Source organism: Mus caroli, unplaced genomic scaffold (genome assembly GCF_978045245.1).
Source record: "Mus caroli unplaced genomic scaffold, Mus_caroli_1 scaffold_8, whole genome shotgun sequence".
Lineage (NCBI taxonomy): Eukaryota > Metazoa > Chordata > Mammalia > Rodentia > Muridae > Mus > Mus caroli.
The window spans coordinates 17,960,856-17,987,835 of NW_028227263.1; the positions used below are offsets into that span (position 1 = coordinate 17,960,856).

A 26,980-nucleotide genomic window follows, 5' to 3' on the forward strand; every position below is an offset into this window, starting at 1 on the left:
TTTTTGTACAATAAAGTTTAATCACAATTATAAAAATGTGGTGTTGGGTTTCACTATTAACATTATGTACAATCCAGCCCAACAAGAAGGGCCTGCCCCCCACCATCCTGGCCCACTGAGCCAGCGCCCTGAGACACCAGGGTGGGAGGGTGACCCACAGGGTCTGGCAGGAACAGATGAGGCAGGGTTCCAGGCACAGAGTTCCCAGGACTAGGGGCCAAAGGCCCCCCCAGGGGAGAACATGGCCACTGCCCCAGAGACCCCTAAACTGGGGCGGGGTGCACATAGGGCAGAAGGGGAAGTCCCCATTAACATGAAGCAAAGGGCTATGCAGCCCCCAAGAATAGCATCTATACAGGCTGGTACCCCAGGTTTCCACAGGAAACAGCTGCTGGCAGCTACAAAACATTTACAGCTTCTTCTTCGCAAAGAAAAAAAAATTAAGAGGGTGTTTGGGCATGGGGCATAGGGGAGGCAGAAGATGCCTCAAAGGACTGAGGCTCCCTTGTTGGCCTCAGTGCTCCCTATCCCACGTGAAGGTGGGGGCAGTGGGCCCTGCTGAGCCCAATAAGGCTGGGGTGCTGGGAGCTTAGGGCACCAAGGGGGAATAAATAGGGGTGAGGGCACCGGTCTTGCCCCACCTCAGTTGAGGGAGCCACGGCAACTTTCAGTGCCGCACAGACACGGAATCTTGTTGTCTTCCAGTGGGAACTTGTAGTCGTAGGTGATCTCCTCGTCCACACCGATGGGCTGCTTCGAGTAGATCACAATCTTCTTCTGAGACTCAATGGTGATCACCTTAGCATAGCAGTTGGGCTGCAGTGCAGGAGGGGGAGTGTGAGCCACAACCCCACCTCACCCCTGCCCAGCCCAGCCCCGGCCCAGCCCTGAGCGCACCGTGCAGCAGTGGTTGATGAACCTGGCGAGGTTGCCACACTTGGTGGCATCAATGATGGTGTCATGATCCACCCGGAAAAGGTAGCTGCTGCCAATGCCCTCCTGCACGTAGCGCTTCTCCCGCATGTCAGCTACCATCTGTGAGAATAAGACACGCCCTAAGACTTCAGCCACTGCATGGACTAGACTCGCTCCCCTCTGGCCAAGCTACCAGTTCCTGGGCCCATGTTGACTGGGTCGGCATCTGAGTGTACCTGCTCCCACCCATTCTGATCCAAAGTCAGCCAGAAGGGAACTCTGGGGAAACCAGCACTGGCTCTTCTGAGAACCTGTGTGGCCAGAGTGGAGCCCATAGCATGCTGTGGGCCTGGGGCAGCTTCCGAAATGACAGTGGCCATGCCTTGAATTGAATCCTTTCCTAGGACTAGCCTTCGTACACAGGCACCTACTGGGCAGCTGGTGAGAGCAGATGGCAGATGGTCTGTGCCAGGACAAAGGCCTTGTGCTGCAAGGGGCAGCTATTCCCAGGAAATAGGTAATGCCATTGCCACTCTCACTAGGTGACCTCCCCCTTTGCAGAGTTCTAACCACCAGCTCTGCAGTGAGGACTCCTTCCAGGAGTCCCTCTCCAGCCAAGCCTACCTCAGTAAGAAAGTGGGATGCCATTCCTGCATCCCTAGGATCCTGAGCCTCACGTCTGTACTGAACAAATCTTGATCACACCTCTCTCTGTTCCTTCTGCCCAACCACATTCCTAGAAGCTAATGGCGAAGGCCTGAGAAAGGACTCACCACCTTCTTTTCACCCTTCATAGCCTGGCTACCTGGCTGTCAATTACTTTGAACCCACAGGCTAGACTCCTGTCACCTCTGCTGACATTATCTCATCCATACTTTGGACCTGCCATTAAGTCCCACTGAGGCCAGCCCACAGCCAGAGGGAGCTCACTAGCTTCACAACCCCTTGCTTGCGCAGTTTCTAAGCCATTCTCCATCCACAAGGCCACTTTTCCAGGCTCATGTCCCTGTCGCTGGCCCTGACTAGGTTAGGGTTTTGACCTTGTCCTCCTAAGAGAATGCAGTTTCTGAGCCTTTGCACACGCTAATCCAGGAACTAGAGCATATATACATCCTACTGCCCTGGGAATTCATTACCCTTTAGCTTTCAGGCTGAACATCACATCACCGTCTCTGGGAGGCTCTGGGTCCCCACAATACCTATCACCCTCTAGTGTCAAAGACCATCCTTTACTATTGTCCAGTGTTCCCTGAGGGAGAGGCTCTATACAAAGTATCACAATTATAAAAATGTGGCATTGGGTTTCACTATTAACATTATGTACAATCCAGCCCAACTAAAAGGCCACTGAGCCAGAGCCCCGAGACACCAGGGTAGGAGTGTGGCCCACAGGGCCTGGTGTTGGGAGTGGCACCTCACCTGGCGGATGTTCTGGCCAACATATTCAATCACCATCTCATCAGCGGCAATGGGTTCCATGGCAAACAGACCCCACTCATGGATACGGCTCCGGCCAAATCGGAGTTTCTTCTTCCGAAACTAGGGGACACAAGATAGCTTTAACTGCTGGATGCTCCCACAAACTTGCACCTTCCCATCCCTTCCCTTCAGCCCTCTCTGTTCCACAGGATCCCACCAGGGGCAACTCTCCTTGCTGTAGGTTTTTCACTGGGTCTCCTCCCTCTTCCAGTTTCCCCTCCTGACCTTGAGCTGGTTTAGCTTTAGCAGATCACTGTCCATGATGGCTGAGGTGCCAATAGCGCTTAGTAACCGCCGCTGCTCTGACCGTCGCTCAGAAAGCACCCGATTAGTCCCCTGTGAGCAAGACAAGGAGGTGGCATGTGAAGTACAGGAAGGAGGCAGCAAACTAGGGAGGGCTCAGAACATGGCTCTACCTGAGTGTCTCCACCTTCCAGCTGCCGGGCCGAGACAGGGCACACATCCAAGTATTTATCTTTCTCCTTCTTGCTGATGGGGTAGTAACCTTCGCTGCGTGCAGAGCCTGTCTGATGCTCCCGGGGCCCGTCTTGGGGCCGTCGTTTGCGCTTTGGAGTGCTTAGGTTGGTGAGTGCATGGTATTAAGGAAAAGAACAGATCCCTCATTGGCAAGTCTCTTGGGGCCCACACCTCCTGTCCAACCCAGGCCCTGTCCATAGGGTAGCTTGTCTGATGGTGAGAATACTCAGTAAGGAGATAGACAGGAGAAGGCAAGTCTAGACCTTATCTGCTCTATCAGAAGAGACACAAGGCAGAGAGGAAAGACAGCTGGCAGTTGGAGAACCCCAAGGCTAAGTAAGTCACAGTAATTTAGACAGATAGGAGACCAGTGCAGCCCTAGGAGGGACCTGAGGATAACATTTCTTGCCACACCACTCCAGGGAAGGCCCAGCCCTGTGTCTTACTCTAGGGTTCAAATCAGATGGGCTCTGTGGCTTAGGATATTTGTGTGCTGGACCCAGTGGGTGTCATTAAGCCAGTCAGCACCACTGGTCTGCTGCAGCAGCCGTTCATATGTGAGTCGCAAATAGCTCATGTCTTCTAAGTCAAGGCCTGAGTTCCAAATATCATACAGGATGGTCATCTGCTCAAATTCACTTCTCGGCTCAAAGGAAGGAGGTGGTGGGGGTGGGGGTGGGAGTGGTGGCCTTCTTCTTCGAGTGTGGGAGCGGAGGCTACGCCTCCTGATTGCCCCTTCCTCATCACTGCTGCTGCTGCTGCTGCTGCTTTCTGAAGACTCGGACTCCTCCTCTTCATCTTCCTCCTCCTCCTCTCCTTCCTGCTCTGGATGCTGCTGCTGCTGCAGCTGTTGCTTTGGCTCTTCTGCCTCAGCCACCACCACCTCAGGGGCCTCTAAGACTTCATCAGCTGGAGAGCTGAAGAGTGCAGCAAGGGCAGGAGCTGGCTCCAGGGGCCGAGGTGCTGGTGTGGTAGGTGGGGGCTTGATGGCTAGGGCATAGTTGTGTTCCAAGAGGATGTGGCTGAGTAGAGGGCTTGGGCGCTCAGCCTCATCTGAGGTCTCTGTGGCCTCTGAGTCGTCACCAGTGGGTAGGGTAGCCAACCCACGTCGGGCTGGGGTCAGGGCCAGGTCAGCCAGTACTGCCAGGTCTACTTCTGTCCCTGACTCAGTGGCCTCCTCTTCTTCAGTAGAGCGCACACGACCTCCAGCTCGATTCCGACCCCCTCGGGCCACCTCCTCAGGCCAACTCTTGACCAGAGACGCATGGTCCAGGGGGAGGTTACGAATGGTCCGCTCTACGACCCGGGGGACTTTTCGAGAGACTGGACCAGAAGACTTGGCCTGCAGTGGGGCAGCCGTGGAAGGTTCTGGGACTGGTACCTCCTCTGCAGCAGAGAAGGAGACAGTTTTCCGGCGTTTCTTGGGTGGGGGTAGGAGAGGGATAGGAGAAGAGGGGCGCTCATCCAGGCGGGGGGCAGCGTCTGGTGGTCCAGCAGGTGGCTCTGCTGGAGGCTGTGGTACACTAGGAGGTGGTTCTTCAGCAGGGCCTGAGAATGGAAACACATGGGCAAAGACCAGAGGGTTAACCTCATCAGAAAGAACTGTCAGGGTAGGAGATGTGGGCTCAACTCTCCCGGAGCAAGGCAGCCTTACTTTATCAAGTTCTACCCTGTTCTGTCTGAGCTTCCATTTAGAACACTCATGCTTCCATATGCACAAGCCTGCATGTTACACAGGGGCTGATGTCTGCCTCGCTCCTGCTCCTATCACTTTCAGCACTGTCACCTCTGTCAACAGAATGGGCTCTGTACCTGTTCATTATTTCAGCTGACAATGGAGTATGTCCATGTCAGATATGGGAAACTCAGAGCAGACAGATAAGCCCAGAAAGCTGTTGTTCAGACAGCATACCCGACCAAATCAAATGTCTGGTCAAACTCGGGAAAGCAGAGAGGGAAGGGAGCCCATCAAACACGGCGATTCCAGCCTGTTTATAAGACCACTGGCCGAGCGTGGTGGTGCACGCCTTTAATCCCAGCACTCGGGAGGCAGAGGCAGGCAGATTTCTGAGTTCGAAGCCAGCCTGGTCTACAGAGTGATTTCCAAGACAGCCAGGGCTATACAGAGAAACCCTGTCTCGAAAAACCAAAAAACCAAAAAAAAAAAAAAAAAAAAAAAAAAGCACTGGAAGAGAACATAACCCAGGACCAGACAATTGTAAGCTCAGCTGTAGCAACTGGCTCTACCATTTTCAGAACTAAATGGTAGCCAGCACCATGTCCGGCCAGCTGGGCAGGCAGGGATCAGCTGTGCATACTGCCTCAGGCTGAGTGCTCCTTACTTGGGAGCACTGAAAGGTCCTTCAGTGCATTCCATCCTAGGCTCTGGATGTCATGAGGGTCTTGGACAGTGGCAAACTACATGACTTAGCATCCAACTCAGCTTCCTGGCAGACTTCTCTGTGCTCCCTCCCTCCCCCCCACTTTTCTTTTTTTTTTTTTTTTTTTTTTTTTTTGGTTTTTAGAGACAGGGTTTCTCTGTATAGCCCTGACTGTCCTGGAACTCACTTTGTAGACCAGGCTGGCCTCGAACTCAGAAATCCGCCTGCCTCTGCCTCCCAAGTGCTGGGATTAAAGGCGTGCGCCACCACCGCCCGGCCCTTTTTTTTTTTTTTGTCCCCCCACTTTTCATTTACGATACACTTATGATACAGTTACCCCCAGGCAGCACAACTACTTTTCCCAGGAATTGCTCTCCTAAGTTGTCTCCTATGTTCTTAGAAACAAGGCCCTAGAAGTCAGTCCTCCCAGCTTCCCCTCCCTCAGGGCTGTCACAGAGAAGGTCTAAGGTAGGAGGAGGTGGGTAGTTTGGTGGATGTGAATACTATGCTGGAACTGAGAAACACAGGAAACCTATTTCCTGGGAAAGCAAAACCAAACCAAACTAGAAGACAAAAAGGAAGGCAAGACCAAGGAGTTTTTCTACTTGTCTCTTGCCTAAACTCCAAGTTAGGCATACCATATAAACATACCCATAACTACGAAACACTACACTCCTCACTGAGAGAAGCTCAGACTAGCCTGGAACTCACGGAAGCCCATAAGGAACCTGATGCTTCTGTAATGCTGGGATCACAGGTGTGTACCACCATACCCAGCTTTCCTGTCTGGTATTTAAACTGACTAAAATTGGCTGCTGTTGCCAGACATTCAACAGTCTGTCCGTCCGTCCATCCGTCCTTCCTTCCTTCTTTTCTTTTTTCCTTTGATATTTTCTTTAGTTACATTCAAATGTTATCCCTTTTCCTAGTTTCTCCTCCAAAAACCCCCTATCCCCTTGCCCCTCCTGACACTTTCCAGAGGAAAATGTGGACTATCTTTTTAAGCTTTTCACAGTATCCTGACACTAAGCCAGAAAGCCCAGTATACCCTACCCTTAGAAAAACCTAGCTATCAATATTACTTCTCTTCATCCCTTAACTGTTGCCTTCAGTCTAAACTATTCACCTGACATTTTATAATCCCAATGACCTGTAAGGTCCAAGACACTTCTATCTTACTGTCATTTCTCCCGTGGCTCTATAACATTGCCTAATTCTGGCTTTCTTTCCCACCCATCCATTCACCCACACATCCATCCATCCATCCAGTTAGTACTGAACCTCATGCATGCTATCACTGAGCTAGATTGCTGACCCTTTAAAATTTTTTTAGATACAGGGTCTTGCTAAATTGCCTAGATTAGCCCCAAATAGCCTCAAACTTGACATCCTCCTGCCCGACTTTCAGGCAGCTGGGACTATACCCCTGTGCTACCATACCTGGCTACTCCTATCTTTAGAAAAAAACAAAAAAAACAAAAAACTTTTCTGTAAATGGTTGCTCTCCCTGCCTATGAATCCCCTGAAATGAGAATTACAAATGGTTGTAAAATTCCATATGGGTGCTGGAAATGAACTTAAATCCTCTGCAAGAGTCGCTAGTGCTTTTAACCACTGAACCATAGCATCCCTTTCTTTTTGAAAAATAAACTGGAAAAATGGCTCAGCAGTTAAGAATGTTCTCTGGGGCTGGTGATATGGCTCAGTGGGTAAGAGCACCCGACTACTCTTCCGAAGGTCCAGAGTTCAAATCCCAGCAACCACATGGTGGCTCACAACCACCCCCCTCTTCTGGTGTGTCTGAAGACAGCTACAGTGTACTTACATATAATAAATAAATAAATCTTTAAAAAAAAAAAAAAAAAGAATGTTCTCTGCTTTTACAGAGGACCCAGGTCAAGTTCCCAGCACATAACATGGTGATTTACAACTATATATAAATCTAGTTCCAGGGGATCTGACACCCTCATCTGGCCTATGCATGTGGTACATAGACACACATACAAACACTCACATAAACACATTTAAAAAAGGAAAAGGGGGCTGCGAAGATGGCTCAGTGGTTAAGAGCGCCGACTGCTCTTCCAAAGATCCCGAGTTCAAATCCCAGCAACCATATGGTGGCTCACAACCATCCGTAATAAAATCTGATGCCCTCTTCTGGAGTACCTGAGGACAGCTACAGTGTACTTCCATATAATAAATAAATCTTTAAAAAAAAAAAAAAAAAAAGGAAAAGAAGCCAGGCGGTGGTGGCGCATGCCTTTAATCCCAGCACTTGGGAGGCAGAGGCAGGCGGATTTCTGAGTTCGAGGCCAGCCTGGTCTACAGAGTGAGTTCCAGGACAGCCAGGACTACACAGAGAAACCCTGTCTCGAAAAACCAAAAAAAAAAAAAGAAAAAAAAGAATGTTCTCTGGGGCTGGTGATATGGCTCAGTGGGTAAGAGCACCCGACTACTCTTCCGAAGGTCCAGAGTTCAAATCCCAGCAACCACATGGTGGCTCACAACCACCCCCCTCTTCTGGTGTGTCTGAAGACAGCTACAGTGTACTTACATATAATAAATAAATAAATCTTTAAAAAGGAAAAAAAAAAAAAGAATGTTCTCTGCTTTTACAGAGGACCCAGGTCAAGTTCCCAGCACACAACATGGTGATTTACAACTATATATAAATCTAGTTCCAGGGGATCTGACACCCTCATCTGGCCTATGCATGTGGTACATAGACACACATACAAACACTCACATAAACACATTTAAAAAAGGAAAAGGGGGCTGCGAAGATGGCTCAGTGGTTAAGAGCGCCGACTGCTCTTCCAAAGATCCCGAGTTCAAATCCCAGCAACCATATGGTGGCTCACAACCATCCGTAATAAAATCTGATGCCCTCTTCTGGAGTACCTGAGGACAGCTACAGTGTACTTCCATATAATAAATAAATCTTTAAAAAAAAAAAAAAAAAAAAAGGAAAAGAAGCCAGGCGGTGGTGGCGCATGCCTTTAATCCTAGCACTTGGGAGGCAGAGGCAGGTGGATTTCTGAGTTCGAGGCCAGCCTGGTCTACAAAGTGAGTTCCAGGACAGCCGAGGCTATACAGAGAAACCCTGCCTCGGAAAAAAGGAAAGGAAAGGGGAAAGGGGAAAGGAAAGGTCCTGTCTCCTATGTATCTGAAGACTGCCTTTAACCGTGAGGCTGAGATTGACCCTGAGCTTGTGACCTTCCTGCCTTCACAACTACAATGGCTGGCTTTTACTAAAGTGGTGCTTTGCTTGGTATTCAAAACTCAGCCCTGCCTCACTTCACCCCTGCCCACCCTCTCTTATCCTGTCTTCTCCAGAGTCCGCAGCTGAGGTCACATCAATGTTCTCACCACTCTTGGGCAGACTCTTCCTCCCAAAGTCTCTGCTCTATAATCCCATTGCTAACATTTCTAACTGGAGGTTCAGAGACCTCCTTTCAACTCCAAGTCAACAATGCCCATAATCCTAGGCCACTTTACTCAAAGTCCTTTCCTGGCATGTAGTATTACCAAGTTATGTCTCTCTGACATTTTTGCCTCAAGTGCAGTTTTCAACTACCCATTTTGTTTTTGAGATAGGGTCTTTCACTAGGACATGATGCTCGGCCCCAGGGATCTGTTTCTACTTTTCCAAATCTGGGGTGACAAATGCAAGCCACCACAGCTTTATGTGGCGTTACTGATGAAACTCAAAGGCTCTCAAGCTTGTGTGACAAGCATTTTACCTGCTGGTCTATATCCCTACCCCAGACTTTATTTTGCTTATATCCTCTCTAATGCTACTCTTATACTTCCTTCCTCTTTTCCAGATCTCTCTTTCTGCCAGAATGGTCTTTTTGTTACAGATGTGGTCCCCCAAAATAGAAGGAGAACAATACCCTCTAAGTGGCCTTTTGTCGCCCAGAGACTCAGGAGTGAGTGCATGAGCTGTCACGAGAGGTCAACTCATCCCGTGGATGCTGGGAACTTTAATTACACTGAGGGACACCTTCCAGTAAGTCCCAGCTTCCCAGCCTGTATCCTTCCTGGCCTCACTAGAGTCTCCCTGCGACACTCTGGCTCCTCTCTCACGCCTGTTTTAATGCATCTTTCAAATCACTCTCATCTACTCATAGCTTCCTATGGCTCTCAAAGCAGAGACAACATTTCGTACATGAGGTCTGCATTTGCATAGGCTGGTCATCACTCACTCCTACAGTTCTGGCCACCTTCCACCCTAAGTTTTCAACCTACCAAGGGGTAAGCTTTCTTCCAAACCTTCTAACTTGCTGTTCTGGACATTATGTAGAGCCTCCTCCCTCACTGCTTTGGTTTTTTTTTTTTCTTTTTTTTCGAGACAGGGTTTCTCTGTATAGCTCTGGCTGTCCTGGAACTCACTTTGTAGACCAGGCTGGCCTCGAACTCAGAAATCCGCCTGCCTCTGCCTCCCGAGTGCTGGGATTAAAGGCGTGCGCCACCACGCCCGGCTACTGCTTTGTTATTAATATGCATTTATTGCTTAACTGGCCTTTCTCTCCCTATAGACCAAAAGCTTTGAGGATGAGAGCAGTGCCTGTCAGACACATCATCACATCTTCACACTGCTCCTGATACCAGTAGCAATGCTTGATAAACCCTACTGTATGAATAAATCGTCCCTACAGGAGGCCCATCATATGCATATATGATAACAAGAACTATAGAATGACAAGAGCTAGACAAGGGTACAAGAGCTCAGTCATGCATTAGTGTTACTCTGTGCCCATTTAACTGTTCCACATAGACATAGCACCCCAAGGCCATTCTCTAAGACACTGATAAACATGTATCTTAGTCATGTCACCTGTCCCATGCCACCTACCTGCAGGCTGTGTGGGCGATGTCTCCTTTTCAGAGAGAGGCATGACAGGGGAATCTACAAGCCCATCTGTCTCAGGCTTCTCATCAGGAGCTGGAAGGGGCTCTGGAACTTCTCTGAGGGGTGAAGCTGAGGGAATGACTGCTGACTGTTCCTCTTCCTCAGAGGAGGACTCTGATGAGGAAGATGAGGAAGAGGAGGATGACGATGAGGAAGAGGAAGACGAGCTGCCACTCTCGGAGTCTGATGTGCTGCCATTTTCACCGTCTGAATCCGCATACAGAGAGCACTGGGAGGACGAGTCACTGTCCTCATCCTCACCTGGAAATCCACAAGGGGAGTCAGGAGTCAAGAGGAGGGAGCACTGACAAAGTCCTCTGGATGTGAGGCTCTAGGCCAGGTGCTGAAAGCTCAAGAAGTTAAGTAAGCAAGTGTGTGCTCAGAGTGACAGCATCAGAGTGAAGGAAGGAAAGCCCTGGGTGCTGCTGGAAGAACAAGTCGGGAAGGTCCCCGCCTAAATGCTGAACCCAAGAAGGAGATGTTCTACCACACAGAAATAGAGATGAAGGCCCGGTCTGCAGAAAGAGTTCCAGGACAGACAGATATAGGTAGACCTGGAGACTGGCAATCAGTTGGCCTAGACCAGTGAAGTTCTGTAGAAAATAGAATTCTGGAAAAAACAGTACATACCTTGAAAGGATGCCTTTAATCCTAGCACTCAGGAGGCAGAGGCAAGTGGACCTGTGATTTGAGATCATCCTGGTCTACACAGTAAGTTACAGGATATACAAGGTTACACAGAGAGACCCTGTCTTGAAAAACAAAATTAAGCCGGGTGTGGTGGCGCACGCCTTTAATCCCAGCACTCGGGAGGCAGAGGCAGGCGGATTTCTGAGTTCGAGGCCAGCCTGGTCTACAAAGTGAGTTCCAGGACAGCCCGGGCTACACAGAGAAACCCTGTCTCGAAAAACCAAAAAAAAAAAAAAAAGAAAAACAAAATTAAAAAAAAGAAAAATAAAGGCAAGTCCTGGTGATACATGTAAACCCAGAACTCTGGAGGTGGAGACAGGAGACTGGCCAGAGAGCATGCGCATCTGTATACCAAGTGAGGGGCAGCATGGGCTGCATGAGACTCTTCTTCAAAAACAAATAAAACAAAACAAAACAAGGGACCAGCAAGATGACTCAGTTAGGCAGCTGTTGCTAAACTGATGAGTTTGATCAATAAAACTTACAAGATGGAAGGATACACACACATGCATGGCATAGTCTCACAACATTATATACACACCGTACTTATGGGAGATCAGTTTTGGGTGAGAAAGCACTAAGAAATTCCAGAGAAGCATAATGCAAAAGGGCTATAATTCTAGCACTTGAAAGGCTAAGTAAGTCAATGAGGCAAGGGAGAGAGAAAGAGAGGAAGAGAAAAAGCAGATGTTATTGATGAATTCATAACGGAGTAAATAGAAGGGAATAGTGAGGGGAGGAACGGGAACATGGTGAGACTAAGCTGAAGAGAACATGTGTGCAGAGCCTGGACTGACTGACTATACAGATGTCCTGTAGGTCACTTTGGCAGAAAACAGGAGTGTAGAGAGAGAGAGTACATTTTAGAAAAGACAATTTTATTAGCAGTTTCGAAAATGAATTACAACAGAAGGAAGGAAATAGAGGCAGAAATCAGTCAAAACTGCATCAGAGGAGCTGGGGCTGCAGGTCAGTGGTAGAATGTTAGTCTAGCAAGGAGCCCTAGGTTTGATCCCTAGCACTGCATACACGTTTGCATGTTTGGCACGATGGCATGTTTGTAATTCTAGCACTGCTTAGGTAGAACGACTAAAAAAGGATTACAAAAGTAAAGCCCTCCTGGGCTAAAGACCCTGTCCCTAAGAACCGACATGAGAAAAGCAGACAGAAGAGCAAAGGTGACAAATTCATGTTGCAGGCACAGTTGATGGCAGGGGAGCCAAAGGACTAACAGGAGGGAACTGTTTTCATTCTTAGCAGAAAACCTGGCCCTTCGCTTCTCCACTGAGACCTCAAGATCATCACTGCTGTCATCCCTGGTCACTGCGAAAACAGTATTTCAGAGGAAAACAGTATTTCAGAGGAATTCCTTGATTGCTCTTTCCTCAGGTCTCGCATACCAGCAGAAGTTATTGCCCTATCTCATTGTCCCTAAAATGTAATCTGTCTGCAGTGACACAAAGGGACTTGTGTAACCTGTCTCTTGCCCTTCTTCTATCCTCTTCCAACAAGTTTTTTTTTTTTTTCTTCTTCGAGACAGGGTTTCTCCGTGTAGCCCTGGCTGTCGTCCTGGAACTCACTTTGTAGACCAGGCTGGCCTTGAACTCAGAAATCCACCTGCCTCTGCTGAGATTAAAGGTGCACCACCATGCCCGGCTTCCAACAAGTTCTTTAAAGCAGGGTTTTAATGTACATTTCTTCTAAAAAAAATTATTTCATTTATGCATATGCTTCAGTATATGTATATACACTGTATACATGTAGAATTTAAAAAAATGTGCTAGATCTCCTGGAAGTGAAGTTACAGGCAGTTGTGAGCCACCATGTAGGTTCTGGGAACCAAACTTGGGTCCTCTGTAAAAGCAGTTAGTGCTATTAAACACTGTGCTATCTCTTTCCAGGTCCTCAATACATACTTCTGAAGGAATGCAGATTACTAAACCATGTACAGTCTGTAGAAGCTAACAGACACACAACTGGAAGAGTGTCTGTTGATGGCAAGAGAAAGGAAGGGAAAAGGAGCAGACTGATGGCTGGGTCTTACAGGAAGAGCAGAGCTCTAAGACGAGACCATCTAGACTGACAGCTTCAAGGGGCAAGCGGAGAATGCACACCTTCCCCTCTAGGACCTGGGAGAGAAACAGACTTTGCAGGGCTATCTATCCACAGGGAGACCCGTTTAGAAGAGGGAGTATTCGGAATCAATGGAGTTCACGTTCTCAAGAGTCCCAGGATTCCCAAGGGCAATGGCTAACACAACTGTCATTGCAAAGGGCAAGAACGGCCAGAAGTCCAGCAGGAAAGTCATAGAAAAAGACAAACCAGATAGTATAATCCCTTTTTCCCCAACCTGAACTCTACTCAACTGCCTACACTCACCATCCGATGCCTCTGCTTCCTTCTTGGTGGCATCCACAGCTTCCTCCTGTTCTTCATCTTCCTCATCTTCATCATCATCATCCTCATCCTTAAGGAAAAAGACAAACTGAGACTAACAGGAAAATGACACTGAGTTCCATCTCAGTGAGAAGCTGGCTGTGCTAACAGGGACTCAGGAAAGGCTTCTGGCAGGCACCAGGTGCCTAGCATCTTACCTTCTCTGAGGAAGACTCCTGGGATGCCTCTTCCCCTTCACTGTCCAGAGTAAAGGATTTTCGGTGCTTGCCTTGGGTCTTGCCCCGTTCTTCATCTCGCTTCGGAGGCTTGGTCCCTGGACGTCCTGGTTCTCCAGCTTCCTTCTCTCGCTCAGGATCTGTAAGAGGAAGTCAGAGCAGTCACAGTTATCAGTAGTTCATGCTTGCCATCCTGGAGGCAAGGAACACTACTGCCTACTTTACTGACAGGCCACCCTTACTCAGTACAGAAACTGAAACACAATAACGTGCTATACAATTTGAACTACATCCCACACATTTTCTTTGATCATTTTCTAAGCTGGGCGAAAGAGGATGCCAATTTGTTTTATCTGGCCCAAGAAATAATATACGGCAGGGAGTTCTCCAGGGAAGCAGATCTGACTCAGTAGAGTCGCCTCATGTCCTATAAGCTACCACCAAAGCCCAGCTTCAGAAGACTAGGAAGACTGCACAAAAGAAGCATTAGGCAGCGAACCTAGAGAGATGATTCTTCAAGTTCTGATTCTAGACAGTGAAATTTTTACTTTGTAAAAAACACAAAAATACTTAAATCAGCCCAGCAGAGCTAAGAACCATAACTAAAATGCAAGGAGAAATCTCCCCGACCCTCTGATGTCTGTGGAATTCCTTTCGTTCACTTGCACTCTGCATCAAGGCTCCACTGGGTGCCTTGCCCTCAGAGATGCCCTCTTGCTTCCTCAGGTACCTTGCTTCCTATTACACTAAGAAGACCAATCCTTTCTCTTCTGCCTTATTTCCTACGTACCATCTTCATCTTCCTCAGCTGGAGTAGAGGGCCTGGGCCTCTTTTCCTCACTCGCCTCTGAAATTTCTGATGGCTCTTTCCGTTTTACCTGGCAGATGCAGACAGATAGGAGCAACTTAGAGCTCAGAGACAGAAGTGAGGAAAAGGGAGATAAAATTTAAAAACCCAAACAACCCACCTCAACCACCATCCTCCACAGCCCCACCCCACTCCCATACACCATTCCCCACCATTGGGAAGGGAGAGCCACCAGCTTTCCCACCACTGAATTCCTGGATACCTTGAATGAAGGCAACCGCAGGGCCCCTCGAAGCCCTGACCCAAAGGCAAAGGCCTCAATGCCTGTGATACCGCCACTCTTGGCCCAGTCTACGAGGGACAGCATGCCTGGCTCTTTGAGCTTCATCTTTTCTTTGTCCTCTTCCTTGGCTTGCTGTTTGGCTGCATTCTGGAATGGCTGCAAACAGTAGGGAGACTAAGCTAAAGAACCCTCCTGCCCAAGAACCAACAGTGCCCGAGCAACACCAATGCATTAACTTATTCTGCTCCCATTAGCTGCCTCTGGCAAATTAAAGCAGGTTCTCAAGTCTGGTAATTTAGGCCATCCACCCTTAGGAAATAGTTACTAATTTTTACCAGGCTACAAATGGTAGAACTAAAAACAAGCCCAGAAACATTTAAGCGTTCAGTCCACCGTAAAGCAGCAAAGAAGCCAGGACAGAGCTCTTCTGACCCAGGCCCATGCTTACCTTTTGCTCTGTCATAATTCCCCAGCCTGTAATTCCCATAGCCTTACTATCCATTTTACTTTCTCTTGTCCCTACTTTGAATTGGGCAACCTCTTTCAGCAAACAAACAAACACTGAACATACCCAGCACTAGACCTCCTCACCTTGGCCTTCTCTTCCTTGCTCTCCCACCACTGGTCAAAGGCTCCAAAGGCCACATTCTCGACCATCTTTCGATTGAGGTCTCGCTGCATAATGCTCTTCATCTCTTGGACAAGGGTAGCCAGCACACGACCCACTGTGCCTGCTGATGGTAGGACCTTGCTTTCTGCTATCTCTGCTTCCTCCCTATGAGGCATCCGCGCCTCCTCTCCCGAGACTGAGGAAGAGGGCAGGGGCTCGGCTGCCATAGGCAAGGGCAGGTGGTAGGCCTCCCGGGAGTACGCCCCACGTCCTTCTTGCCCTTGTGTGTACAGAGCATAGGGCAAGCCATAGGCTGCCTCTTGTGGAGGTGGAAAAGGGAGAAAGGCCTCGCCAAAAGCCCCGCCAGGAGGACCAGCTGAGGCTGCAGTCAATCCCTTGCCCTGCCGTAACTGGTGGAGCCGTGTTAACATCTGGGTCTGCATCTGGAAGGACATGGGCATCCCTCCCCACTGTGCCCCAAGTCGATCCATAAGTTCCAGGGAGTTCACAAAGTCATAGATGTGGGGTGGTGGTGGAGGAGGTGGCGGAGGGTACTCAGGGGGGGGTGGTCCATCTGGGTGGGGTGGGAGGAGGTAGGCAGGTTGGTGGGGAGGATAGCCAAGGGGAAGGGAAGCAAGGTAGGGAGGAGGAGGGGGAGGAGGGGGAGGTGGTGGCGGTGGCGGCTGCTGGGGGGGTGTTGGGGCTGGAGGTGGTGAGCCACCCCTGTCATCATCAGAGATCTCCATATCTTCTCCGGAAGAACATGGAGAAGCCTGTGGGGTATGGAGGAGAGTCACAGACAGCTCCTGCTAGAGCTCCCTGAGTTTGCCCTCACACTTGTCTTCATGTTTGAGCAACTTCCCTACCCCCTAAGCTTAAGCTTCCACCCCAGATGCTATGGCTGGCCCCAGGCTCACCTGGTTCTGTCCATTGGCCTTTGGTGACTCCCGGGCAGCCCCTGGCTCTCCACTCCCTGTAGGTGCTACATCTTCAAAATTAGCTGGTGCAGGAGGGGGTGTACAGGGCCCATGACCTGCCCCAGAAGGCACCTCACCCCCTGCATCTCTAGCCCCAGGGCCTGCACTGCTGTTCTCTTCCTCTTCCTCTGTGTCAGAAGCCAAGAAAGAAAACTTGGAGCGTTGTTCCTTCAGCAGCATTTCAATACGGGAATCCAAACTGCTGTGCTGAGCAAAGGGCACACTCTCGTTGGTGGTCTCTGGGGCTGGGGAGCCAGAGCGTGCAGGGGAAGCTGGGCGTGGGGGAGTCCGGGCTTCTTCTCTCTCAGGGCTGGGTGCCCCACCACCACCACCACCGCCGCCGCCACCACCACCACCACTACCACCACTACCACTACCACCACTACCACCACCACCAGGTTCTGGAGGTTCTGGAGGTGGGGCCTCTGAGGCAGGAGGCCGGTAGTCTTGGTCAGTGGATCGGTTGGGCTCAGGGGCCAAATAGGAGGTATAGGAAGGTGGGAAGCGCTCAGCCGTATTTTCGGCAAATGAAGCCCCAGAAGGGTCCTCTCTAGTTGCCCGGCGAGGTGGATAGGAAGTATGGCGCTGGTAACGATTCCAGCTTTCATAATATGCTGGGTAGCTAGAGTCAGAACCACGGAACTGAGAGGCTGAGGAAGAAGATGACGACGAGGAGGAGGATGACGAGGAGGAGGAAGATGAGGAGGAGGAGGCTGCAGTAGCTGCAGCAGTTGCTGAGGTGGCAGTAGCGGTGGTTGCAGGGGCTGAAGATGTAGAGAAATGGCGGCGAGAAAAAGAATCTTGATAGCTGTTCTCTGACCGCCGGGGTTTGAAGGAGGTTGAAGTGGTGCTGAAGAAGAACCCAGGAGTTAGCTAGGCTCCTACCTATGTGACCAAACCTGACTGGTTCTGTTCTCATACTCAAAGTTACTCTGGGCCTAGATTTGATCCCAACACCCACATGGTGGCTGAGAACCACTTTCACCCCAGCTCTAGGTGATCCACTGCATGGGTACAAGGAACACTTTGTGTTCAGAGACATCCACTTTGGCAAAACCTTCAGACTCATAAACATCTTAAAAGAGGGGCTGGAGAGATGGCTCAGCAACTAAGAATACAGTCTGCTCTTGCACAAGGCTCAGATTCAATCCTCAATCCCCACATGTAACATCACTGTAAATACAGATACAAGACATTTGTCCCCTGCTAGCTTGCTTGGGTGCTGCATGCCTGTGATACACAGCATACATACATACAGGTAGGTAGGCAGGAGCATGCACATGAGTGTGCACATACACACAAAACTCAAAACAGGTTTCTCAACTTGTTTCTACTAGGTCCCATACTAGTATCCCTGAAAACACCCATTTGTCAGTTGAAACCAAAGACTAAGATAAATAGCTTCCAATTCCTTCTCACGGACACTTGGAGCTTGTTCTTTCCAGCCGCAGCTCCCAGAATCAAATGGCTAAGGCCAAGAGAAGTGGTTTTCCATACCTGCTGGAGTAGGCTGAGTCCTGAGAGTAGGGGGTGCTACCCCGAGATGTGTAGGGGGTTCCTTGGGAGGACTGAGGGGTGAACTGGCCAAAGGAAGATGGAGTATCTTGTCGACTGCTGGAGAAATTTGTATCTTGGGAGCAGGGAGTGCCATTGCCAGGGGTGCCCCCCACAGTAGTGCCTGCTGGATAGGCAGCTGTGTCAGAGGAAGACCGTCGGCGGGCTTCAGTCTAAAGAAAAAGTGAGTCAAGGAAAAAAGATCAGGCATGATTTAAAACTGTCTACTGCCCCAATCCGAGATTGCAGCTCTTTGTATCTGAAGACACCTAGGCATGTTTCCTTAGTTCTTCCTATACTTAATAGGGGAACTTCAGGGTCTTCCCAAATGGCTCTTGCTTTGCTGACCAGGTAACGAGTACATGTGCCTAACACAGCGGCAGCTACAAGCTTCTCACCGTCTCAGTGGCTGCACCAGAACCCTGGAACTTCTCACTCAAGGCCTTGCCCCCAGTGGGCACAGTCTGAGGAGTGTAAGAGCCATTGACAATCAATTCATAGTACTTCATTCGTTGCTGGCCTAGATGGAGAGAAATGAGAATCAACAGTCAGAAGGAAACACAACCGCTCTGATTTGGTCGTTTTGTTTCTTCTTCAGGTCTCAAGTCTCCTACAATCTCTCTCTTTTTTTTTTTTTGGTTTTTGAGACAGGGTTTCTCTGTATAGCCCTGGCTGTCCGGGAACTCACTTTGTAGACCAGGTTGACCTCGAACTCAGAAATCCGCCTGCCTCTGCCTCCCGAGTGCTGTGATTAAAGGCGTGTGCTGTCTATACTCTTTCTATTTTTACTGACTGGTTAAGACAAAGGCTGGTCTCATACTAAGGAGGAAAGCGCACCCTGAGTTCCTGACACTGTTGTCCCTACTCTTCCATGTTCAGGAATTACAGACATTTATCACCACACTGCTCTTTTGCAGATTTATGAAGTAAAACCGGGTTCATCTCCAACTATTAAACACATATCCCATTAATATCAGGAGGCAGTAGTGCTTGGCCTGGCATGTAAAAGGCCCTGGTTCAACATAACCATGATAAACTCATGGTTCACACATACACCACCTAGAGTATTTCATAAACTTCAAGAAAAGTAGGATTCTAACTACAAGTGTCAATCCGGCCCGCGAGGGGATTTTATTTGCCTTGAACAATGACTTTTAAACTCTTGGAAGGGGTTGAGCGGTGAGAGGATTTGGTGAGTAAAGTGCCTGCCACCAAATTTGACACTGTAAGTTTGCTCTCTGGGACCCACACGGAGAAAGGAAAGAACAACCCCCTTTGTTGCCCTCTAACCTTCACATGCGGCCACACACGAAGAATGTACATCATACACATATAACAAATAAATATGAGAAAAAACTGTGAGAAGAATGTAGCATTTAAAAATGAAGTGTTGCCAAGGTCAGCAGCATATGCCTGTACTCCTCATACTTGGGAGACTGAGGCAAGGCAAGGGTCCAATTCAACAGGAGCCACAATGAGCATAGGTCACCACAGACAGACAGAAAGACTGACTCAAGCCGGGCGTGGTGGCGCACGCCTTTAATCCCAGCACTTGGGAGGCAGAAACAGGCAGATTTCTGAGTTCAAGGCCAGCCTGGTCTACAAAGTGAGGTCCAGGACAGCCAGGGCTATACAGAGAAACCCTATCTTGAAAAACCAAAAAAAGAAAAAGAAAGACTGACTTAAAAACACAAAACAGGAACTGGAGAGTTGCCCAGTTGGTAAAGTGCCTTCTTGGTATGCATAAAGTCCTAGGCTTCATCCCCAGGACCACATAAACCAAGCACAGTGACATAAGTCAATGATTCAGGATGAAGGTGGATTAGAAGTCAAGGTCGGGCTGGTGAGATGGCTCAGTGGGTAAGAGCACCCGACTGCTCTTCTGAAGGTCCGGAGTTCAAATCCCAGCAACCACATGGTGGCTCACAACCATCTGTAACAAGATCTGACTCCCTCTTCTGGAGTGTCTGAAGACAGCTACAGTGTACTTACATATAATAAATAAATAAATCTTAAAAAAAAAAAAAAAAGAAGTCAAGGTCATCTTTGGCTATAAATGAAGATTAGGACAACAACATGAGACCCTGTCTCCAAAGAACCAAAACAAGGGGTTGGAAAGATGGCTCAGCAATTAAGACCATTTTGTGCTCTTGGAAAGAACCACCAACATGGTTGTCTATAACTATCCCAACGCCAATTCCAGGGAGCCAACAAATACCCTCTTCTAGTCTCTGTGGCATACACATACATGTGCATACATTTACACAAACACACATACACAGAAGCAAAAGCAAATCTTTAAAAGTAAAGTAAAACACCAAGAATAAAGCCTGGGACCAGGTGCAGAACACAAGGGCAGACTAAGTTATAGAGTGAGACCTATAAAAGAAACAAAAACATTAAAAACAGAACCAACAATTAAAACATTTTAATTCTAGCATTCAAGACAGCAGAGGCAGGTGGATCTCAGTGAGTTCAAGGCCAGCCAAAGCTATTTAGTGAGATTCTGTTTCAAAAATACATAAAAACTATAAGATTACATACAAAAGTCTTAAGTTGAATTTGGAAACACTGGTCTTCGCTCCCATTTGTAAACATCAGTTAACAACCTCTTCCCTTAGATGGCACTGTACTAGTTTGACATCTCTCCCCTGTAATTCCTTAGAAGCAGTTCAAATCTGCTCCATTTTTCTTTATTTTTATTTGTGTGCACACACAAAGGCCACAGGAGGACACTGAGTATCTCCCATTGTTGCACTCTCTCACTCCTTTGGGAGAGGGTCTCACTGGAACTGAAGTTTGCCAATTTGTACCCTGGCTAGTCAGTGAGACTCTGGGACCTGTCTTCTCCCCACAAAACCAAGTTATAGGCATACACAACCATATCTAGAATGTGTGAGCGATGGAGATTCAGACTCAGGCCTTCATATTTGTATAGTATGTACTGTTACCAACTAAGAGTTATCTCGTGGTTCCTTTTTGTTTTTTGAGAAAGTTCTCACTATGCAGCACTAGTTGACCTGGAATCATCTCTGTAGTCAGGCTAGCCTCAAAGTCCTCCTGCCTCTGCCTCCCAAGCACAAGGATGATAGGCATGTGCCACAATGCGACTCTGCCTAATTCATCTTTATCTTCACACATCTGTGGTTTTGGCAGGCCATGACCTAAAACTCTAGTTCTTTAATTTCCTGAAGTTTCAATCTTAGCATATGTGCTACTGAAGAAAGCACAAAGTATGTATAAGTTTAAAACAACCAACAAACAAAAAAGAAAAACCCTCCGTGAGCTGGAGAGATGACTCAGCAGTTAAGTGGTCTGGTAGCTCTTCCGGAAAACCGGAGTTCAGTTCCCAGCACCCACATGGTGGCTCCCAACCCTTAAACCAGTTCCAGGGGAACCTGACGCCTTCTTTTGACTTCCATGAGCGTCAGACGTACATGCTGTACACAGGTATATATATATCCAGGCAAAACAGACACACAAACAAAAATATATAAATGAATCTCTAAAACTTAAAACCTATTAAGTTCTAAAACAGACCTGACTTCAGGAATTTTGGTAATCATGACCCTGATTACTTGGCTGAGCCCAATTAAGTATCAGCATATATAATCCCTGTTAGAAACCAACTTTAGGCAACATGCAGGAGAGTCCTCACCTTTGATATCAAGCTGGGCATGAATGATATTGCCCATGACAGAGGTGAGGTGGAGGTTTTTGACAGTTTCCTTGGCCCCCCGCGTGCTGGTGAAGAGCACACGGGCTAGGCCCAGGTGCTTTCGAGTGCGGGGATGAAGAAGGATCTCCACTTCTTCCACCTCACCATATTTCCGGCACATATCCTTCAGGAAGGTTTCCCTCACATTGTCATTGAGCCTCGCAAAAGTTACTTCCTTCAGTGGAATCTGTCCAATATAGAACTCATCCAGCTGTGGAGAGACAAGAATTGGTCTCGGGCTTCCATAGTGAGCAGTTTCCTTACCATTTGGGAAACTTGAAAGACATCTATGAGGTTAAGACGAATCTAGGACAGAGACGTCAGGGGCTCCTGAGAGGCACATTAGCAGTGACCTGTTCGTCAAGCCCTCTTATGACATTGACTTACAACAACTGGGAAGAACACACACACAAAACAAGAATTAACATACACAGGACAAAGTGATAGAAGAAAGTAATCTAGTTCAGGGCTATAGACTAGCATAAGCTAGTTACTAGAAACAGAAAAACAGGAAAAGTTCCCATTCAGAAAAGAGACAAGACAGAGCCGAGTGTGCCCTGCACTCTTACAATGCTAGCACATGGGAGGCTGAAGCACAGGATTCTCAGTTCAAGGCCAGCTGCTACCTAGGGAGTACTTGTTTCAAAAAAAAAAAAAAAGATAAGCCAGATATAAATATGAATACAACACAGTGGTAGCAAAGATGTAGAGACAGGGTATTGGGGAGCCAAAAAAAGGATCCTTCATACACAGAAAAATCAGGAAAAGATTCACAAAGATGCTATCATTCTTTCTGGATTCTGTAGATGCTTAAAGTTTACAAAAATGACAGACTTCCAAGACATGAAATTTATCCATCTTGATATTTTCTAAACACTGAAAAGTGTCTGGTGGAATATTACAGGGATATGGTGTCAAAGAGGTGATAAGGCCTGCCCAGATCAATAACCACACATGTCAATGCTTCAAAACAGACTTAGGATGCCAGCAAGATGGCTCAGTAGGTACAGACACTTGTCACCAAGCCTGACAACCTTGAGTTTGACCCCTAGAACCCATGGTGAAAACCAATTCCCACAAGTTGTGCTCTAACTTCTACATGTGCACAATGGCATGAAAGCTTGTTTATGAATGTACACACATGAAAAATAATATAATAAAAAAGAAAAACAGACTTGGAAAACAAAATTAAAATAAGAACATTAAAACCAGTGACAAATAACAGCAAGATGGAGCCTAAAACTGAGGAGAGCTGCAGAAAACGAGCACCATCGGACTCTGTGTGAAGAACATGACCATGGGAACCTCAAGATTAAGAAGAAAGGAAAGAGCTACTGGGTGACTCGAGGCTTCCAGTGTGGGTACCCAAGTATCTGGTATTGCCATTCATCAGTCAAGACAAAGTGAGGAGAGCAGGACTCAGGGAAGAAAGATGATGTGTTAGTGTCTCAGTAGATGCTGTCGGGAAGGAGGCATGAGACATAAACATTCAGACAGAAGAGCTTTCAGTTAAGCTGCTCAAGAAAGTGGGGCTCCAGAAGGGTGAAGGCACTGCACAACTTAATTTACCAATAATCAGTAAAAGAAAACAAAAACAAAAACAAAATTAGGAGGAGACAAAGAACTACCAATTTTCGAGACAGTCCGAAGTTTGAAGAATATCTTATTACAGTAGGGAAGCAAGCTGCTCGTACAGACAGGACAGAGGAGCACACATAAAGACAGCAAGAACACACGACTCCAAGTGCTGCAGTGGTCTTAACAGCATCCTTAATTGCTGAATAACTTGGCTATCCCACTGTCACAAGGCTTCAGAATACCCACCCATACCTCATCCTTCCAGACATCAATACCCCTGTCACCAGATATATACTAGAGTCACCTCAGCTATACAAGTATACCTTCTGTCCAAAACATCTCAGTCTCACAGACACAAAAAGCAATGAGATCTGGCTCCTCACAGTTCCTTCGGAATAAACACTTTGGTAGGCTATGTGAAGCCCAGGGTCCTTGACACTCTCCAAGGACCAACATGCAGGGAGACCAGCAGGCACTCACCTTAAACTTAGGAACCGGGAGGGAAAAGTCTCTGTTTTTGGACCTGACATGACAGCGGGGGTCCTGGAGGTCTTCCACGGGGGTATACTTTGAGTCCTAACAAAGAAAGCAGAAAGAGATGAAACCAGGCTGAAAATTCACCAGCCTACTGACTCTATAAAGCCCATGTAGAAGAAGCCAGCATACATACAGAAGAGCTGGGAGAGCGTGCTCATTCTCAAAAAACCAAACTACAGGTATAGGAAGTCTGGGTGTCAAATACTGCACAGGGGGAAGCGGGGAGGGGAGATTGGAGGTTCAAATAAGTCAAGAAAGGCTCGAGGGCACTCACACTGACACTGAAGTGGACTCCGTCATAGCGGTACACCTTCTGAGAAGGCCTGCGCAAAGCAGGGTCCAAAGCAGGATCCACTATGAGCTTGTAGTTCCGCCACTGGAAGCTCGGGGCTTTCTGCCCGTCTCCCCCACCTTCCTGGTCCATCTTTGCTCATTTACACTGTCAGGAAAAGAGGGATACAGAATGGGAGTCCACGACTTAGGCCTGACTCCCTTGCTGTCCCCTTAATGTCTAGCCCCGTTTCCAGGGTCTCACATCAGTCCAGTCCCCGACACCTCAGCATGACCCGTGGCTCCCTCAGATCTTGCCCTGAGGAGCCGGGCTCACTACCGCACTCCATTCCCCTCCATCCCCAATTCTAGCCTCGGGGCCCAGGCCCATCTCGCGCCCCCTTACCTTCCCGCTCTCCCCAGCGCGCCCCACTTGGCCTCCACGCAAGACCCCTCCCCCGTCCCCTCGTAGGCCCCGCCCCCTCCCGCCTCCTCACCGGCCAGCGGCCCGGGCCGAGCCCCGCTCCCGCTCCCACACAGCCGCTCGCGTCCCCGCGCCCCGATCCTCCGAACCAGAGGTGGCACCTCTTCGGGGCGTTGGAAACACCGCGAGACCGAGCCTGAGACCCAGCTTCGGTCCCTGAATCCAGGCGGGGGGGTGGGGGGAGGTAACGCGCGCCGCTGCCCTCTCCTCCCGCCCGGGCGCGTTCGGTGTCGTCCACCCCCCCCACACCCCGTCGGCGCGCACGCGCGCCGGGGCCCTACTCACCCGCTCGTGGCGAGCGGCTCACCCTCCCCCCACCGCGCGCAGCACCTCAGCGGCGTGAGGCGGCGGCGGCGGCGGCGGCAGCGCGAGACCCGGCCCCGCAGCGGTGGCGGCGGCGGCGCCCCCCCACCACCACCTCCCCGGCGCGCGCACCAAACACCACCGCCACCTGCGCGAGGCCCAGCGGGCACAGCGTCTGCATCCGCACTTTCGCTACAAGGACTGCGGAGCGATCCACGGGGCCGAGGGTAGCGGCCTTGCCTCGGCCGGCGCCCTGCGAGGCTCGGGAGTTGTAGCCCAGGGAGCCTGAAGATGGGCCGCATTCCCCGGAGAGTGGACCGCACCACCCTTATCCAGCTGCTCCGGCCTTGGGGTTCCTGGCGAATCGGCGGCGACGAAAGCTGCGACGAGCCCCTGAGGGAAGGGGGCGGAGCGAGGGGGAGGACGCCAGCCAGAGCTCGGGAGATTTGAGTGGCGCGTCCAACGACGCAGATTCGCGAGGCGGGCGGGGCGAATGAGTGGACAGGATGCGCGCTCCTCGGCTCCTCTTCCCTGCCCCTTCCTTGCGCAGCCCGAATGCCTATGAGGCTGCAGTGCAGATTCGCCACCGTCCTGGGCTTTGGCCGTCACCTCTTCTCACCTGCTGTAGAGCCACGAAAATGACGCCTGGCTCGCCAAGCCCTGTTGGCAGAGTCGACCTCTAGTCCTGGATTTTTTTTTTTCAGTAGAACGACTCAAGGAACAGCACACTTCCTACTTAGTGCGAAATGGTTACAAGGAAGAAGTCGTCTCGGCGTTTCCTGAAAAATTTCAGACAAGAAAAGCTGCCCAAATAATCCTAAGGAGTTCGGTAGCGAATCTGCCGATCCAGTTGTGGGAGGGGCTAATGAGAGAGGCGTGGCCAGGCGTGCGGAGCCCGGCGTAACGGGCTGCTTCCCTTAGAATCCACCAAAACCGGGGAGGGGTGGGAGGTGGAAAAATACAACCAGGAGGGGTGACTCAGGCGCTTTGCCTACCGACGCACAGAATGAAATGATCGGTTCCTTCCCGCTTTTCTATTCGGGCTCCTGTTGTTTTTCAGACAGCATGACATCGAACTTGCTATATAACGGAGGATGGCCTCGAACTCCAGATCCTTTTTGCCTCTATTTCCTGAGTACCGGAATTACAGGTGTGCACACCATAACCGGTTTATAGCATGCTAGGAGATCTAACTCAGGGCTTTCTGCGTGTTAGGCCAGTACACTAGTTACACCTCCCTTGGGCTAGTTTTAAAATGTTCCTTCTGACCCGGGCAGTGGTGGTACACGCCTTTAATCCCAGCACTTGGGAGGCAGAGGCAGGCGGATTTCTGAGTTGGAGGCCAGCCTGGTCTACAGAGTGAGTTCCAGGACAGCCAGAGCTACACAGAGAAACCATGTCTTGGGAGAAAAAAAATGTTCAGTGGTTAAAATCAGGGTTCTGTTGGGCTTAAAAAAGAGACATAAAGACCCTTAAGTAGATCCTATAAAAAGTAAAGGTCTGAATGTAACCCGGTTATTCTTGAGCAGTCTTTAGGCAAGGGCTACCTATGCTCATAGGATCCCACTGCGAAACTTAAGGACAGACCTCATTCAAGCTTCACTTGGGAACCCAAAGCTGAGATCGTCCCAAGGTTCAACACCCTTTTTTTTTTTTTTTTAAGATTTATTTATTATATATAAGTACACTGCAGCTGTCTTCAGACACTCCAGAAGAGGGCGCCAGATCTCGTTACGGATGGTTGTGAGCCACCATGTGGTTGGGATTTGAACTCCGGACCTTCGGAAGAGCAGTCGGGTGCTCTTACCCACTGAGCCATCTCACCAGCCCCCTCAACACCCTTTTTACCCAGCGAATGAATACAGGCTCTCTGGTCTCTGAAGAACTGCACCCTTGCCAAGTCTTCTGAGCTGAAGATGCCCTAAGTGGCCCTCTACAAGACCCTCTCATTATAGGCTGCTGGGCAAGCCTTTGACTTTCCTTAGTTTCAGGTTATCCCTCCAGAATGGATGGCTGTCAGTCACAAAAGACTGACTGTAACCATCATAACAGTGGTAAGAAAAATTGGAGCCTGGTTTTACACATTTTAACTGACCATTTCAGGTAATAAAAGGAAAGGAGTCTATACAAGGTCTATCACGATAAGACTAGACGGTAGGATTTATACTCTCAAGTTCTGAGCCTGAGGAAAAGATGCATATGAAGGTACAGGAGCTGAGGTCCCTGTGATTTGTCCCAATCGAAGAGTACCAATTACCTTTCTCTCTCTCCCAGAAATCCCTTTAAATACCCTTAAACGTAATTGAGGTCATGGACTAACTCTGTGGCTTTGGGCCAGATTAGTCTCTTGGCCTCAGCTGCCTCTTAAAAATGGGAAATATAAAAC

The 26,980-nt window shown here is 49.0% G+C and overlaps 1 protein-coding gene across 5 annotated transcripts; it reads right to left on the bottom strand.

Annotated features, from left to right (window-relative positions):
• Setd1a (SET domain containing 1A, histone lysine methyltransferase) lies at positions 1 to 25,441 on the bottom strand. Of its 5 annotated transcripts, none has more exons than XM_021167371.2 (19): positions 25,214 to 25,441; positions 23,812 to 23,976; positions 23,481 to 23,576; positions 21,363 to 21,633; positions 18,103 to 18,224; positions 17,648 to 17,877; positions 16,091 to 17,000; positions 15,155 to 15,946; positions 14,543 to 14,719; positions 14,263 to 14,350; positions 13,455 to 13,612; positions 13,240 to 13,327; positions 10,114 to 10,431; positions 3,358 to 4,419; positions 2,811 to 2,983; positions 2,620 to 2,730; positions 2,335 to 2,454; positions 898 to 1,035; positions 1 to 816 (listed from the first exon to the last, which is right to left on the bottom strand). In XM_021167371.2, the coding sequence occupies exons 2-19, from the start codon at positions 23,959 to 23,961 to the stop codon at positions 643 to 645; spliced, it is 5,178 nt and encodes a 1,725-aa protein (XP_021023030.1). In that variant the 5' UTR covers positions 23,962 to 23,976; positions 25,214 to 25,441; the 3' UTR covers positions 1 to 642. The 5 variants fall into 5 exon arrangements, with proteins under 5 accessions (XP_021023030.1, XP_029334993.1, XP_021023029.1 ...); XM_029479133.1 differs by having other exon boundaries at positions 24,743 to 25,441; XM_021167370.2 differs by lacking the exon at positions 25,214 to 25,441 and adding an exon at positions 24,577 to 24,731.
• Positions 25,442 to 26,980: the final 1,539 nt, after the last annotated feature.